We start from the raw sequence: 17,540 nt of genomic DNA on the forward strand, positions 1-17,540 counted from the left end.
CACGGTCGTCTTGCAGGCATTTAGGGGAGGGAGCTCCCGGGGTGCTGGGCGCAGGGGAAGGTGATGGGACCCTCCCTCCTCGGGAACACGGAGAGGAAGGCCGCCGTGTGCCCGGTGGCGCTGCGGAGGGCAGGGCGGGGGTGCGACCCGGGCGCCTCCCCGACCGCGAGCCCGGGGCCCGGCGCCCCAGCTGACCTCCGCGGATCCTCCCCACCCGCTGCCCTAACACTTCTGCACCGCAGCCTCCTCCCCGCCCCCGGCGCCCGCGCCTCCGCCTCCGCCTCCGCCAGGCAGCCCTCGGGGAACTCCCGGCTGCCGTCCCAAGGAGCCCCCCCGCCCCCCCGCCCCGCCCGGCCTCTCTGGCGACCCGAATTGCTGGGAAGAAAAACTGCTTCCTTCCCGGCCCAACAACCCAGCTGTGCGTCTACGCAGCCCCGCCCGAGAACATCCTGCGAGAGGCTCGCCCCCCCCCCCCGCGCCCCGCGGCCCTGAGAGGTGGGTCCCCGCGGGCGGGCTTCCCTGCGGCAGAACCAGCCCCGGGGGCCCCTCAGCCTGCCTCGGGTTGGTCCCTGCTGGCGGCGAAGGAGGGATGGCGGCCTCAGCGGCCAGTGGAGAGGCGGGGGGGGGGGGGGGGGGGGGGGGGGGGCTTCTGGTTGCCGCGGCAACGGGGCGCCGCGGCTCTCCTGCCCCGCTGGGTGGAGCCCGCTTTTCCCAGAACCGCGTTCAGTGGTCCCAGCTCCGCCTCAGGATGCGGAGGGCCCGGGAGGCCAGGACGCGGACCCTTCTCAAATGGCAAGAGTGTGGACGAGCCCATCGTCCCAGAGTGAGCAGGAGAAGGCTGCCTAGAGCGGGGGCACCGGGAACAGGGTTCTGTGAGAAAGGACAAAGAACCCCAATTTCCTGCCGTGGACTGGACACAGCACTGCAGGGGCAAGGCACAGGATGGGGCAAATTTAGGTGGGAATAAGTGGGGTAGGTGCTCAGCAAGCAGGTCAGGGCTTCCCAGGAAAGACCCCTCCCCCCCAGGGAAGGGTGGAGGATCAAGATGAGCAGCTGCAGCTGAACTGTGGCTCTCACACCGTCCTTCAGTCCCAGGCAGGAGGAGAGAACCTAGGGTCACCTAGGCCATTCCCTTGCCTTCGGGCAGCTTGCACTAGGTCTTAGGTATAGTCACATCCGGTCTTGGGCATTCATTAACTTCATACTCTTCCCAGGGAAGAGGAAGGTGACCAGGTTCATTGTTCCCATTTCACAGATGAGGAAACTGATGCCTGTCTAGTAAAGTATCTCATCCTTGGGCCCTAGGGCCTGGCATTGGCCCAAGCAGGACTGTCCAGGCCTTTAATTCCCTGGTGTGCCGGCTTGGCCAAGGACTCCCATGCCATTGTTCTGATGCTGTCCACCCTTGCTGATGAGGCAGGGATGTTGGAGCCAACTGAACGCCATGTTTAATGAGGTAGGTGAGCCAGGACAGAGAATCCTGCTCCCGCCTCTGATGGCCCTGGGTAGGGGTGCAGCAAGACTCCCAACTCGGTCACTCTGGGAGGGAGTCCAGTGTCGCCCCACACTCACTCCTGGTCTCAAAGCCCATAGTCCAATGGGGAGACAGACTTGAAGTGACCACATGGGGTGATAAAGGCCGAGGGGTAACATGGATAAAGCATAAGAAAAGGGGTGCCTGAGTCTGCCCAGGGGAGCCGGGGGAGACCTCATGGAGGAGGCAAACACATAAGCCTTTGCTAGGCAGACAAACGAGGGGAGGGCATCCCAGGAGTTCGGAGCAGCATTTGCAAAGACCTAGAGGCCTGGCCCAGCGTGGTGCTCCGGGGAAGCCCCAGCCAGAGAGTCTGGAGTGGGGCTGTGGCAGGACCCTGGCTGTAGAGTGAATGCTCACGGCAGGACTGTGTGCCTTGCAAGTGGGATGCTTTCGACCCCCTTCTGAACCATCAGGCACCTGCAGTTGCTTTTCTCTAGCTGGTGGATTACTGGAAGCCTACCTCTGAGGACCCTACTTTGAGAAGCACTGATGAGACACTAACCACGGCAATCTACGGCTACATGCCAACATGGATAAATCTCATGGGCGTTATGTTGAGAGAAAGAAGCCAGGGATCAAAGAGTGATTCTATATGGCCCAGTATATCAAGTTCGGAAATGTGCAGAACTCATCTCTGCTGTGAAGGACAGTGGTTACCACTGAGGAGTGTAAGAGTTCTTGAGGAGGGTCTCCGGGGAAGCAGTAATAATATTGTGTTTCCTGTTGGGTTCACAGATGTGTTCTCTTTGTGAAAATTCATCCAGCTATATACTTAAGGTTTGTGTATTTTTCCATATGCAGCATCTACTTAAATTAAAAATAAAAAAACAAAACCCAAGTTGACTGCTTTCCATAAACACTGGTACAAATGTAGATGCTAAAATTCTGTGATCACATACTCGGCTGTAAGCCAAGCATCCAGATGATGTAGCATTTGTTTATACCGATTTTTTTTTTTAGATGATTCCAAAATGAAAACATAGGCATCTTAAAGTCTCATAGAGATATCTCAGACTCCAGAGAACTGGGTGTACAGACACCAGGGTTGAGAAACTCCAGTTCAAGAGGAGGTATTACGATGCTCGCTACTGGGACTAGGCATAAAGGGTAAGCGAGGGCCTGGAGCCCCTTCCCGGAGGGAGGTAATGGGGAAGTAATGTTTTTTTCCAATAAGATGCCTGGTTCCTGGAGGCCAAGGACCCTCAGGCAGAGAGGACCATTTCCCCCACTGCCCTAACGTAGACAAAGCCCTATGATAGCTGGGACGGCCGTGGGAGGAGGGTTTCCCTGGCTCTGCTGTGAGGTCCTGGAGAGCAGGGGCCTCTTTCACTCACTCTGTGTCCTGGTGCCCAGCCAGGGGCCTGGCACACAGGGGCTCTCAGATGACCTTCTCTGCCAGGCCTCTTTGTTTAATCCCATGTTGACAGTGGAGGAGAGGGATCTGTTTGGGAAGCTGTGAATTCCACAGCAAAGCTAACAGACCATAGCTGGGCAATGGTGCAGGAGGGACTCAGGAGGGGGGTCAGGGTTGTCTAACTCCCTCTGGCAGGGGAGAGCTGGACAAAGAGGGGCTCTGAGCCCTGGAGACTACAATACGGACAAGAAATCCCCATCCTTGCTAGAGCTGGGAACAGCCCAGCTCTGGGGCGGGGACTGTTCTAGAACCCAGAGAAGGCTGCATCTGGGGGCAGGGCACTCAATCATTGTCTCCTCCTGTCCTCTGAGACTTCACTTCTCATCCTTTGCCTGACTCAGCCTCTCTTGCCCACTCTGTAGAACCAGCCTCCTTCATTCTCCTTGGCCAGTTCTACTCCGATGGCATTTCTCGAGGCACCTTCACAATTTTGGCCCTAGCCTCATGCTACCTAGAGTATCATTTACTTGATATTTTTTCCATAAAACGATGGTAAGTTTTGTTGCTGTTGTTATCTTAACATGCCCCTGTTCTAAGCAATAATACTTACAAAATCCTGGGGGCACCTGGGTGGCTCAGTGGTTGCGAGTCTGCCTTTAGCTCAGGTCATGATCCCGGGGTCCTGGGATCGAGTTCCGCATCAGGCTACCTGTAGGGAGCTTGCTTCTCCCTCTGCCCGAGTCTGTGTCCCTCATGAATGAATAAATAAAATCTTTAAAAAACTACCCATAAGGGATCCCTGGGTGGCGCAGCGGTTTGGCGCCTGCCTTTGGCCCAGGGCGCGATCCTGGAGACCCGGGATCAAATCCCACGTCGGGCTCCCGGTGCATGGAGCCTGCTTCTCCCTCTGCCTGTGTCTCTGCCTCTCTCTCTCTCTGTGACTATCATAAATAAATAAAAATTAAAAAAAAAAAAAAACTACCCATAAAATCCAGGATTTGATGTGCTTTTATTTTTTTTCTAACACACATTAAATTTAAATTTTATTTATTTTTAAGATTTTATTTATTTATTCATGAGAGGCACAGAGAGAGAGAGAGAGAGAGAGGCAGAGACAAGGCCAAAGGAGAAGCAGGCTCCATGCAGGGAGCCTGATGTGGGACTCGATCCCCAGGCTTCAGGGTCATGCCCTAGGCTGAAGGCGGCGCTAAACCGCTGAGCCACGCAGGCTGCCCTAAATTTAAATTTTAAGATATGTGTTCTAGTAGCACCTAAAATTATCTTTTGTACCACCCCATTGGAAACCATTTTCATACAATGGTTCGGCAAGGATGGGTGGTTGTTATTTATTAATGATAATTACAGTCTCATGTTGCTGGTAAGTTTTATGCCTCATGCACATACTCATACCTCGTTTGATCCTCTCAGTTCCTGCACTTTGGAGGAACTCATGAGGTCATCGGCCTCATTTTACAGGTGAGGAAACTGAAGTTCCAAGAGTAGTAGCGACTTGCCTGGGGTTCATAGCAACTTAGGACTTTGGTATTGATTCAAGGCTCTGGTGGTTCTTGACCTAGCATGAAGGCAGGGAAGCAAGAGCCATTTCCCTGTCTCCAACCACAAGAGCCACAGGATGGAAACTCTTAGCATAAAAAGTTTGGATTAGACATGAGGAAGGACTTCCTGGCTAGGAATGTTTAGACATGAGAATGGCTGACCAAGGAAGGGTGTGGAATACCCAGCTTCCTAAGTCCTCAAAACAAGATAAAGGCTTACCCGGCTGAGATAATTCTAGTGCTGCCTGGAGACAGGGGGATGGACTGGATGACCTCTCCAGGCCTCATCCAGCCTCAAAGATTGGGTGCGCCCTGCCATCAAGGTGGCCATCCCTGCCATTTCCCCAAAGTATCTGTTAAACAAGGAAAGGCAGGTCGAGGCCCCCATGGAAAAGAACTGGGAAGACTCAGGTCTTGGCTCTGCCCCTGGGAGGGAGGGGTTCCCAACAGCAGCCCTGAGTGGCAGGAGCCCCCATTTCTTCCTACCCTGTGGGGGAGCTCAGCCTGGAGGAGGGGGTGGGTCTCCAAGGCAGGGATTAGAAGATGTGGCTGCCTGCAGAATCACTGGGGCTGCTCCTCCACCTGGGCCAGGGAACCTGCATTTCTTTATTCCTCCCCAAGGGATTCTTTTCAAAATTCCCTGATCTAGGAAGTCAGACATATGCTGACTTCAAGTGTTGCTTCTCCAGGAGCCAAATTACATATATTTTTTGAGAGCCAAAGTGTTTATTTCTCAAAGCAGAAAGGACATTATCTTCCTTTCTGACGATCCAGTAATACATGCCCGACTGCTTAAGAAAAATCAAATAATATAGGAAAGCATAAAACTGGGACACCTGGGTGGCTCAGCGGTTGAGCATCTGCCTTCGGCTCAGGGCGTGGTCCTGGGGTCCCGGGATCGAGTCCCACATCAGGCTCCCCACAGGGAGCCTGCTTCTCCCTCTGCCTCTCTCTCTCTCTCATGAATAAATAAATAAAATCTTTAAAGAAAAAAAAAAAGAAAGCATAAAATTGAGAGTGAAGTTACCCAAATGTCTATCTTCTATAAAATAATGCCATTGACATTTTGGAGCATATCCACCCAAAATGTTTGTTTTCGTGGCAAAATACACGTAACATAAAATGTATTGTTTTAACCAGTTGTAAGGGCACAGCAATCATTTACTCTATTTCAATTCCAGTATAGTTAACGTACAGTGTTGTGTTAGTTCCAGGTGTCCCACATAGTGACTCAACCGTGAATCATATTTTTATAAGGCCTCCCGAGGATAGGGCTAGCAGTGCAACTTCAGACACCACATGGGCCAGGGGAAGGTGGTTTGGGGTGAGGATCCTCTGACGTTGCTCATGTGGATGCACAGAGGCAGCCAGCCACTGTAGGGCGGTGAGGGTGGTCCTGTTAGAATGGGTCAGCTGGGAAGAATTCTATTTGAGTGTAGAAAGGAAAGCGGGTCTGTCTCCTGGCAGGGCCTCACGAGGAGAAGCAAGGGCCGTGGTTTTGCTGAACCGCCGCAAGAGATGGAGAGTCTGGCCCTTGCCAGGGGATCTGTCTGTCCGAGGCCAGGAGCCTTGCTCCAAGGTGTTTTGCCCTTGGCCTTTGGGGTGAGCGGAGCTGTGAACCCTGGTGGACAAGAAGGGACGGGACGCAGCAGCATGTCGGGCACTCGGCAACCACCCCTGGCCAGTGGCAGGCTGTTGGCAGTAAGGGGGCAGCCGGCAGGACAGGGAACAGCTGCGCCAACCTCCCCCCAGCACCAAAGCTTCCTTCCTCCAACCCCACGGAGGGCAGAGGGCGGGAGGGCAGGGGAGCCTCCAGGTCCCAAACTAGGATTTCAGAGGGTGCCTGGGACACTCTGAATCCAGAAACCACAGGCATTGATTTAGCAGCTACCATGTGCTGGCTTCGAAGGATGCCTGAACTCAGAGGAGCTGCACCTACCTGGGCAGGCCGCTCCCTCGCTCCGGTGCGTTAACTCTCCCCTCGTCTCCAAATCCGGAGGGATGGCTCTCCTTGTTGATCTCCCGTGGCGTTTCTTTTTGAAAATTTTATTTATTTATTGACTTGACAGAGAGGGCGCACAGGCAGGCAGAGCAGCAGGCAGGGGGAGAGGGAGAAGCAGGCTCCCCGCTGAGCCGGGAGCCTGATGTGGGGCTCGATCCCAGGACCCCGGGATCATGACCTGAGCTGAAGGCAGATGCCAAACTGACTGAGCCACCCGGGTCCCCCTCCCACGGCATTTCTTAGGTGCCCTTACGCGGCCTCTATCACGCCCCTGTCTCTGTATTTGCCCTCTGTGCACCCCCAGTGAGCCGTGAGATCCCCAGGGTAGCTACTACTGAGTCTTCCTAATTCCCACTGTGCCCAATCCACTGCCCAGCACAGAGCACATTTGGGGCTACCTCGCCGCGGGGAGGCCTGTGTGAGGGGCCCTGGCAACAAGAGCAGTTGGAGCTCTGGAGGAGACAGTGCTAAGCTTGGAGCTGGCCTGGAAGGCTTCCAGGAGGAGGTGAGGAATATGTGCGAGGCCTTGGGGGTCAGCTAGTGGGGAGGAGGCAAGTGGAGGGGCCTTGTGCGGGGTGTGCCTGTGGGGGAGTGATGGGGTCCGGCCCAAGCCCCAGGAAGGGGCTCCTGTGGGTGATTTCTAGGTTGAGATGTCCTTGCAGGCTTGCACCTGTGTCTGCCAGGAAGCCAGCGAGAGACTCGAGAGCCTCGAGAGCCTCGGGGGCTCTGGTTACAGTCATGAGCCGGGATGGTCTCAGGGGTGCCTCCTCTTCCAAGAAGCTGACTTTTGAGGAATCCGCCCGGGTCAAGGGGGTCACGATGTGTTTGCACCGCTTCAGCTGTTGATTACACCTCCATCCGCGCCACTAGCAGCTCCCAAAGGACACTCTCTTCCTCACAGCGTGTCCCTGCTCCTGTTTTTCACGTTTATGGGCATCAGGTGGTTTGCAGAGGGATCCACACCCAGACATTCGCACCCAGTGAGGTCAGCTGGGAAAACAGCAGCTGCCAGCGGCCGCCCCTCGTTCTGGAAGCTGTGCGCTGGGGTGGAGCGGGGGCAGCAGCCCTGGCCTTGGCCCGCCCCTCCCTCCCACCTCCCCCTGCCCCCAGCGCTCCTCTCCTGTCCCTGCTCCAGCCTCACGCCTGCCCAAACAATTGTTTATCAACACAGACCAGAACATTCTGCTGCCAGCAGAAACACACATGGCGATGGCAGTGCCATCCCACGCCCTGCTGTCAACACACTCCCACGCACTGTTTGCCGCTGTCAAAGCTGTGCTCACACACACATTCTCGCCCCCTCCTGCCAACACAGCTGTTCCCTGCTGCTTGGAACCGGGCCCTCCATCTCACACGACACTCGGGTTCTCTGTGGGCTTTTCTCCTGTGGACTCCTGGTGGGGGCGCGCACCCGTGCACCAGGCCAGCTCGCACTCTGTCCCCTGACCTGGGCCCCCCATCTCTCCGCCTGCTATTGTGTGACTTTGGGCGATTGGCTTAGCCTCCCTGGGCATCAGATGCCTCGATCTGCAGAACGGGGACCATTAGAGAGAGCGGGGGGGGGGGGGCTCTCTCTTCCCGGAGGGAGGCTCGGGGGCAGGCGAGGGAGCCCGCATCCAGGACGCGCACCTTCACTGGAGCTCTGGCGGGGGTGATGCCAAGTGTTGCATCCTTTCTGGAATCTGGCCATTGGTTTTCCTTTCCCACGCTCGGCTGTCGGGCTTTGCCTCGTGGTCACGCCTTCCTGGCCGTGACCTTGAGCCAGGCACGCCACCTGTCCACTTCTCATGCCCTTGCTGGTGAAACGGGTATAACGACCGCCCGGCCAAGCCCGCAGGCCTGCTGCGATGGGCTCGGAGAGGGGTTGCCATCGGTCCCGGCCGCAGCCGCAGGGCATCGTGGAAGAAAGGGATCTGAACAGGGCAGCAGCCAAACTTGGACATTTTCAGCTGTTCTGCACCACCCTGCCTCTCCTTGGTCGGTCTTCTAGCCAGAGTCAGTGTTTCCAGTTGGGCTTTGTGGGGCTGCCACTGGCCCCAGAGGCTACGCTGGCCCATCTCTGCCTCAGCTGGCGGCCTCACCCGAGCCTCCACTGACCCTGACGTGCCGGGGCCCCTGGCTTGCTCATCTCCACTCCCTACTTCCCCCCCCCAGGGCCCAAGGAACCCCCACCACGCCCCTTGCCCTGTGCTGCCCTCCACCCCGTCCCCTTCACCAGGACGCTTTCAGTCTTGTCCCTTCAACCCTGCCTTTCCTTCTGCTCGGTCAGCCCACTCTAGGCTTTTCTATTCTGGGAAACAGGTGTATGCAGAAGGGAGGAAAACACATGTGATTTGAGATGCGGGCTCTGCAGTGGGCCGAGCATCAGGTGGGGCCGCGGAAGAGATCTGGACTTTTCCCCACCCTGTAGCAACTTACTTCCTGACCCCTGATGAAATTCGGTGAAATTGCGAGAGGGCAGCTTCTGGCCTGGTCCCTGCTCAGAGCTTGTGGCTTCTCCCCATCACTCAGAGGGACTTCCCTGCTCTGACCACCCGGGGTGGGGGGCCTGCGTAGGGGAACCATGGCAAGTGGGGCACAGGGCAAGAGCACACATGGAAACCCACATACCACATTGTCTAAATAGTCAATCAACATTTATAATTCAAGCTAATAAGCTGTCAAGTCCAATGTTGTATTTTCCAACCTCCCTAAATACATTGTCAGAATGACCTGGAAAGTCAAGTTTGAATCTAGAATTCTTGGGCTCTTTGGAGTCCTCTCCTGAACGTGGGGACATATGGGAGAGCCGAGCTGGTGGTGTGACCACATGTGTACCAGGGGCTCTCGGGCAGTCGGCTGATTTGGCACAAACACAAACTAGGTTTTAATCTCACCAATCATCTTTTTGCTTTTTATTTTCTCCTAGGCCCCTGGAGAGAATAAAAAGTATGCACAGTGGTGAAGACTTATGTTCCAATCCCCGGGCTGCCAAAACTGAGCACTTAATCTCTTTGAGTCTCAGTTTCCCCACCTATAAAATGGGACTAATGATACCTCCCTGATAAAGTTATTGCGATTATTAAAGGAGGTAATCCCTGTAAAGCCCTTAGCATGGTCCTGCAACATAGTAATTGCTCAATAAATTGTGAGCTACTATTGCTGTTATAATTTCTCCACGTGTGGGCAATGATAGCATCAGAACAGGAAGTTGTCTGTCCTGTATCTTCTTCGCACACATGGTGAAACAGGTCACTCAGCTAAGCAGAAGCAGATATGGAACTAGGCCCTCCAGCCTTCCCGTAGTCTCGGGTTTTGTCTTAGCTGAAAATAAAAAAAACGGCTGTGTGTCAATGTGAATGCAATTCATATCACTGAACTGTACGCTTTTTAAACAGTCTGAGCTGTAAATTCGATGGCATGTTTACTTTACCACCAGGTTTGCTAGAGTTACCAGAACAAATGACCACAGACCGGGGGGGGGGGGGGGGGGCGGGGGGGCGCTAAACAACAGACATTTATTGTCCTGTTCTGGAGGCAAGAAGTCCAAAATCAAGGTATGGGTAGGGCTGGCTTGTGCTGAGGGCTGCGAGGGACAGTCTGTCCCAGCTTCTGGTGGTTTGCTGGCGATCTTCGCTACTTCTTGGCTTGCAGGAGCATCAGCCCAATCTCTGCCTCCATCTTCACATCGTGTTCTTCCTGTGTGTGTGTGTCTCTCTCTATGTGACCAAATTTCCCCTTTCCATAAAGTCACCGGATTAGATTAGCATCCACCCCATTGACTTCACCTTAACAAATGCTATCTGCGATGACCCTAGTCCCAAATAAGGTCACAGTGAGGAGTAGGACTTCAACATAGGAGTTTCAGGTGACACAATTCAACTTATAACAAACACACACACACACACACAAAAAAAAAACCCACTAAACCGAGGCTACTTTGTACTCAGTATCAGATTACAGGCAGAGGGAAAAACACCTTTTGTGAAGTGTCAGGGCTTTGCTCATAGTAAGTCTTCAAAATGTGTTTCTTGACTAGTGTTAAATCTGGTGCCGAGCAGCTAAAATGGCTGGAATCTTTCCAGTTTTCAGGACTCTAGCTAGGAATCCTCTCTTGGCCATGAGCTAAAAGGATTTTTAATGATCAGTACTGTTTCCAAACATGTACTTAGTAAACTCTTTAAAAATAGTTGGCTCTCTATGGTTAGCTCAACTCCACAATCCTGGACACTATCTTGTTTCGACTATTTCTATCTTCAGAGAAGAGGTGAAATTCAGCTAGTTGACTTATTTTGCATGTGAATAAGCTTATTTTATTTATGTGTTTCCCCTTCATGTTTTACTGAGAAAGTCTTCAGACATATAGAAAAGTTGCAAGAATGACACAATAAGCACACAGAGACCCTCTGGCTGGATTCAACTATTGTTAACTTTTTGACATATTTGCTTTATCTGTACCGTTTTTGTTTTTGGTTTTTGGTGTTTTTTTTTGGTGTACCATTTGAAAAGAAGTTGCTGGCATCATAATGTTTCACCGCTAAATACTTCAATATGAACTCCTCAGGATAGGAAATCTTCTCCTAAATGATCACATATTTTTAGTAATTTTATTTCATTTAAAAAATTCCATGGGCTGCCTGGGTGGCTCAGTTGCTTAAGCATCTGACTCTCGATTTCGGCTTGAGTCATGAACTCAGGGTCGTGAGATCCCGGCTTGTGTTGGGCTCTGCGCTGGGTGTGGAGCTGCTTGAGATTCTCTCTCTCCCTCTCTCTCTGCCCCTCCCCTCTGTTCAGAGACCATGCTCTGTCTCTCAAAAAATAAAATAAAATAAAAATTCCAAATATAATTAATATATTAACATATAACATGCGATATTAGTTTCAGGTGTACAGTATAGTGATTCAACAATTCTATACACTATTCAGTGCTCATCACAATAAGTGTCCTGTTAATCCCCTTCACCTATTTCACCCATCCCTCCCATCCACCTCCCCTCTGGCAACCACCAGTTTGTTCTCTATACCTAAGTCTGGGGATTTTTGGCTCTTTTTGTGATGGTTTTATTTCTTAAATTCCCACATATGAAAAAAAATCCACATATGAGTGAAATAATATGGTATTTGCCTTTCTCCGACTGACTTATTTCACTTAGTATAATACCTTCTAGATCCATCTATGTTGCTGCAAATGGCAAGATTTCATTCTTTTTTATGGCTGAGTAATATTCCATTGTATAAACATATTACATCTTTTTTTTTAAATTTATTTGAGAGAGAGAGAGCACTCATGTGAGTGAGGGGATGGGGCAGAGGGAGAGAGAGAATCCTCAAGAAGATGCTCTGCTGTGCACAGAGCCTGATGCAGGGCTCGACTCCAGGATCCCAAGATCATGACCGGAGCCAAAATCAAGAGTCAGACGCTTAATTAATTAATTAATTAATTTGTTTGTTTGTTTGTTTGTTTATTTATTTATTTTAAGAGTCAGATGCTTAATTGACTGAGCCACACAGGTACCTTCATACCACATCTTCTTTATCCATTTATTGAAGGATGGACCCTGGAGCTGCTTCTGTATCTTGGCTATTGTAAATAATTGTTCCATAAACATAGGGGTGCATATATCTTTTTGAATTAGTGTTTTTGCATTCTTTAGATAAAAACCCAATGCTGAAATGACTGGATCATATGATAGCTCTATTTTTAATTTCTTGAGGAAACTCCATACTGTTCTCCACGGTGGCTGCACCAGTTTGCATTCCCACCAACAGTGCACGAGGGCTCCTTCCCTCCCCCTCCTTTCCAACACCTTTTTCTTCTTGTGTTTTTGATTTTAGCCATTCTGATGAGTGTGAGGTGATATCTCATTGTGGTTTCGACTAAATGATCACATTTCGATTCTCTCATTGAGAAAACCAGCAATAGTTCCATAACGTGATCTCATATTCAGCACACACTCAACTTGATTAGGCTGATTTTTCCAAAAATTCTGAATCTAATGAATTCCATATCTGTGAGGCTTAGGGTCTTGACAATATTACCCATGTAACGAGACATTTTGGAGCTCTCGAATTTGTAACCCAGTGTCTAAAACTTTATCTGGGCAACACACTTAACTTTTTTTGTTTTCATGTTTTCTCCTTTCACTGGCAAGCTATTGAATGCTCAAATGCACTTGGGGCCAGACACTCGTGGAATTCCTTATATTTGAAGACAATGGCCTTTCCAGGAGCTACTTACAGGAGGACCTGTTTGGCCTGGGACCTCCCTGCGGGAGTGGTCTTAGGGAGCTTGCACTGAGGCAGGCTCACCCTTGACTGGGGTGGAGATGCTGCAACTGGGCTCCGCCCCCTCCAGAGCTGGCCAGGTTCCAATGGGGCACGGTTGCCACTGCTGCCCTTGTGTGGGGCCCTTTCTGGGGAGTTCCAGATGGTGGCACAGAGGATTGTCCTGGCCTCCAAAAAGACTGCTACAAATCAACACTGAGGGAGGAGAAAGATCTCCTTTCTCTGTAAACTCAAGAGTTCAGATTTAAGCCCTAGGTTTTAAAAACTGTTTCACAGTAAGGAACAACGTTAATTAGTAGAATAATGTAAATAAAAAGGGGCCCAACAAGGATAGAGGGTGGGGTGGAGTATCTGGACCCTGTTTCCCTGCTGCCTTCCTTTTCCAGCCTCCAGGCTTGCTCAAGCTTGGCTGCAAGTTCCAGCCAATGTATTTCTGGTTGGGACAGGAGCCAGGGGTCAGATAAAGTTCCAATGTATTTTGCAGCAGGCCTGACACTTTGCCCAGTGCTCTGGGCCTGTGACAGCTGCCAGGATGGTATGTTGGGAAAACCAGGCCAGATGGAGCTGGTTTAAGTGAGTTTGAAGGAACAGGCAGTTGACTAACCAGACAGCTCAGCAACAGCCAGCTTGGCAACACCACTGAACCAGCATGGCTGCATGGACCATGGAGCACCAAGCATTCTCCTTCCAGGAGGCCACAGGCAGCCACCATACTAATCCTCTGGCATCTCAGGGCCCAAGATCTCTACTCGCATCTTATGGTCTTTAGTAAGACAAGGAAATGCTCAACACAGCCAAGCCCTTGGCGTGCAATATCTACTCCAATCCTCACAACAGCTCAATGAAGCAGGTACTGTCACCATCCTAGCCACACGGGTAGTAGCTCAATCGCATGGATAACATACACTCACTTGTACCGGGCTGACTTCTCAACACTCGCCATGCATTAACTAGTTGACTAGGGCAACTGAGGCATAGAGGAGCAAGGCCAGTTGTCCAAGGACACACGGCTGGTGGGTGTGGACCTGAAACTACCAGAAACTGAGTGACTCCAGATGGAGGGTACATTCCTGGACTACCCCCAGGGTTTTCCAGATGGGGAACCGGTTCTGGGACAGACAGGGGAAGGGAGGCCAGGCTGAGATGTGAAACTTGAAATGAAAGCAAAGGGCCGTACTCTTTTCTGCTTCCTGACAAGCAGAATGACAGGCACCCGTGGGAATAGAAGCTCAGACATCTGACCCCGAGCCCTTTGCCGCTCTTCCTTCCTCTCCCCTGGCCCACTTGGTCTGAATCGTGTTGCTTTAGGTCCCCCGGGGGTGAGGCACCATGGTCCAGACAGCAGGCAAGTGGGCAGGTTTGGTTCACGCCAAGTTGTGTCTGACCCTGCTCAACGCCAGCCACCCTGGGGGCGGTGAGAAGCTGCCCTGTGTGCCACCCACAGCTGGGACTCAGTGTCCTGAATCTGGAAGGAAGCCCACTGAGTCCCACTTGCACGAAGTCGGAGCTTCCTGTCACATTTCAGCTCTGCTGATGGCCTGAGGCAACCTGTGGTGATGTCACTTGGCAGGTGGAGGTGGGCTACCCGGCATCAGTCCTGCTGTCCTCACCGTCGTCTCCAGCACTGCTTTCACCTGCACAAAGTGGACAAACTCATGTGCCCAGAGGAGCTGCTGGGGCCACCCAGCAGCTCACAGACTCATTGCCTCTGGGCTGGACTCTGAGGAAGGAGCACCAGGCCTGGCTTGGGAGCACCCGGCTGCACGCTCCAGGCAGCTCCTCTAACCCCAGGGCAGGAGCAGAGAAGACTTCCAGAGGAGATGATGTCTAAGCAAGGTTTTAGATACAGATTAAACCACAAAAATGTTTGTATCCTACTCCCCAGAGGTAGCTTGGTGTATCCCATCTTGACTTTTCTTATGTTTACAGACATATCTATGCTCCTCATCCACCACTACCCCCGCTTTTGTTCATTAGAAAGGGACTTTCTTCTGGAATGCCTGGGTTAAAAGTCCAACTGGTTTTTTTTTTTTTTTTTGGACATTTATTTATGTTAGAGAGAACACAAGCAGGAGGGGCAGAGGTAGAGGGAGAGAGATCTCAAGCAGACTCCCCATTGAGTGTGGAGCCTGACACGAGGCTCAACCTCAATCTCCCGGGGCTTGATCTCACAACCCTGAGATCATGAGCTTGGGATCACAACCTGAGCTAAAACTAAAGGTGGGATACCCAACTAACTGCACCACCCAGGCCCCCCACATGTCCGACTCTTGATTTTGGCTCAGGTCATGATCTCAGTGCCGTGAGATTGAGCCCCCCGTCGGGCTCCCCCTGGGCATGGAGCCTGCTTAAGATTCTCTCTCTCCCTCTGCCCCTCCCTGCCCTTCCCCAAAAAAGAAAAAGAAAAAACGGGATTTTCTTCGCTTCTCACAGTACCAGAACACTTTTCCATGGAGGTATGTACCCACTTAGTGGTTGCCTAGTATTGCATCCAGCTGTACATGGTTTGACAACACTGGCCTCCTACTGGTAGGCATTTGGATTATTCTCAGTGTTTTTGCTAATCCATCATCCATCCTTTCTTCCTTTCCATAAAACACTTATTAAGCTCTTACTATGTGCCTGGGTAAGTGCTGGGAATATGGAGATGGAGAAATGGACATGATCTCTGCCTCACAGACCTTTCAGTCCAGCAAAGAGACAAACTTCCAACCCTGAGGGACAGTAAGAGCTGAGGAGGGAAGGAACAGAAAGCGCTGAGAGGGAATAACGGGGTCCCTGCTCTAGACTGGGTACCCGGGAAAGAAGTTGCTAGGGTGGTAACATTAAGGGAGATCTGTTTGAGAAGGAGCCAATCATGGAGGAGTGCAGGGAAGAGCCTTGTTGGGGGAGGGAACAGCATGAGCAAGGGCATAGAAATCTGAACATAAGTAGTGTGTGTGGGAGGGAAGTCTGAGGTTCCTCTTCAGGGCATGGTGTAGGGTGGGGGTGTAGTTGGGACTTTAGACTCTATGTCAGAAAGTCTCAAGTGACAAGCTAAGAAATTTGGGCTTGATCTGATGATAGGCAACAGAAAGCCATTTACTCCTGCCACTCAGTGTAGACACAGAATACCGTGCCTGCAGCCAGGGGGAGGAGGAGGCGAAATCTCTGCAGGAGAGGAAATCTCTGCTGCAAATGGAAGGCTCTTTCTCCTGCTTGCTAGGAGTTCAGCACTTGTCCTGAGCCTTAGGGCCAGGCAAGTTACCTTTTTGCTGATCCCCCGACTCCCCAGGAATGCAGCCCAGAGAGGTCAAGGGATTTGCCCAAGGGAAACAGCAAACTCATGCTAAACGGAGAACCTTGGCCCCAAATGCCAGGCTTCAGCCTCAGCCCTAAACCCATCCCCTTTCACTTGACAGCCACCCAGAGCAGGAGGGCGGTGAGGAAATGCATTTTAACAAGAATCTGAGGAGCACCTCGGGGGTGTCAACCACGGGGCCGGCCTGGCAGGTGGAGACCGGCAAGACCAGCCTGGAGCGGCTCACAGCGCCCAGGGCTGCTTCAGTCCGCGGGCTCCTCCACTGCAGAAATTCTCCCAGGAGGCCCCCTCCCCCTCCTCCTCCCCCTCCCCCTCCCCCAAACGTTGGTGTAAAATCGTGAGTAACAAAGCGGCCAGGAGTTTCCTGCCTTGCTGAGCCGGGTTACTCAATTTCCCTCATTTGTCCCCTTAGAGCAGACGGAGCAAAGGGCAGGCATCAAAGGTGGCCCGGACGCGGCTGCCACCGCCGCCAAGTTAACGGGCCGCTGGGGACTCGGTCGGGCCGGGCGTCCAGCCGCCGCCGGGCCGAGGGCGGGGCCAGGGCCGGGGGCGTGGCCATGGGCGTGGCCAGGGCCGGGCGTCCAGCTGCCGCGGGGCCGGGGCGGGGCCAGGGCCGGCCTGGGGGCGGGGCCATGGGTGGGCGTGGCCAGGGCCGGGCTGGGGCGGGGCCGGGGGCGGGGCCGGGGCGGGGGCGGGGCCAGGGCCGGGGGCGTGGCCGGGGCCGCCGGGGCGCCGTGTGCGCTGTGTGCACGTCGTGCAGGACCGCGGATGGGGCAATCGCCGGTAACGTGCTGCGCGGCCCATCTGCAGGCGCCGGGCCAGGTCAGGCCGGGGAGGAGGGCGCCGGCGGGGCCGCCCGCAGAGGTTCACCCCCTCCCCCGGGGCTGGGCTTCCGGGGACGGCACCGCCGGAGGCTCGCTGTGCCCGGGCAGGCCGGCCGCAAGCCCCCCAGCCGCCCAGGCGCCCGGGCTCGTTGTCCTCAGGACAGGGCCGCGCTGTTCCGAGCTTGTCCCTCCAGGCTTGCTCGGACCTGGCGCCCACCCGCAGGCACACCTGGGCGACCCCACGTGGGAGCCGCAGACACAGGGGCCTAGCTTCCCCGTTGGGGTTGGAGAGCTCTTCTAAGTCAGCCCCTGCGCTTGTTGTCCCATACCTGTTGGGCGGAGGGGGGGGAGGGGGCTGAGCTGTGTGTCCCTGGGGAACTTGCTTAACCTCTCTGAGCTCCCAGATAAGTCATCTGCCGAATGGGAATAATGATAGTACAGACCAACCTCATCGGGTTGAAATAGGAATTAAATGAGATGGTGGCTCTAAGGTGTTAAGCACCAATGGTCATTAGGACTCACCCAATAAACCAGAGCCATGATGATGCTCATACATGGGACAACTGTGAGGACAAGCCCCAGCCGGGCTTGGGGAGTCTGACTGGGGCAGGACTGGGCTTCTGGAATGTTTTTTTTCCCCCTCCTCTATATCGTATTCATCCTTTCTGCCATATCACTGCTCATCTCTCCACCCAGCAACCT

General features: G+C 53.1%; 1 protein-coding gene across 9 annotated transcripts; it reads left to right on the forward strand.

Annotated features, from left to right (window-relative positions):
- Window positions 1-647: 647 nt before the first annotated feature.
- LOC111095480 lies at window positions 648-16,288 on the forward strand. Of its 9 annotated transcripts, none has more exons than XR_005357942.1 (5): window positions 648-2,314; window positions 2,498-2,644; window positions 3,314-3,443; window positions 6,826-6,954; window positions 7,112-9,596. XR_005357942.1 is itself a non-coding variant. In XM_038534285.1 (4 exons), exons 2-4 carry the CDS (start codon window positions 2,616-2,618, stop codon window positions 14,542-14,544), a joined length of 414 nt encoding a protein of 137 aa, XP_038390213.1. In that variant the 5' UTR covers window positions 648-823; window positions 2,498-2,615; the 3' UTR covers window positions 14,545-14,743. The 9 variants fall into 9 exon arrangements, 1 of the variants encoding a protein (XP_038390213.1); XR_005357944.1 differs by lacking the exon at window positions 3,314-3,443 and having other exon boundaries at window positions 648-1,456; window positions 1,951-2,314; XR_005357945.1 differs by lacking the exon at window positions 3,314-3,443 and having other exon boundaries at window positions 648-823; window positions 1,256-2,314.
- Window positions 16,289-17,540: the final 1,252 nt, after the last annotated feature.

This window comes from Canis lupus, chromosome 4 (assembly GCF_011100685.1).
Source record: "Canis lupus familiaris isolate Mischka breed German Shepherd chromosome 4, alternate assembly UU_Cfam_GSD_1.0, whole genome shotgun sequence".
Lineage (NCBI taxonomy): Eukaryota > Metazoa > Chordata > Mammalia > Carnivora > Canidae > Canis > Canis lupus.

What these genes read in the sequence shown, in the direction of transcription:
- LOC111095480 (XM_038534285.1), top strand. Translation starts at nt 2,616, where the DNA reads ATGCTCGCTACTGGGACTAGGCATAAAGG. An exon ending in ACTGGGACTAGGCATAAAGG is followed by an intron (nt 2,645 to 6,830) that starts GTAAGCGAGGGC and finishes TGCCCAGCACAG; the next exon opens with AGCACATTTGGGGCTACCTC. An exon ending in TGGAAGGCTTCCAGGAGGAG is followed by an intron (nt 6,955 to 14,283) that starts GTGAGGAATATG and finishes GTCACTTGGCAG; the next exon opens with GTGGAGGTGGGCTACCCGGC.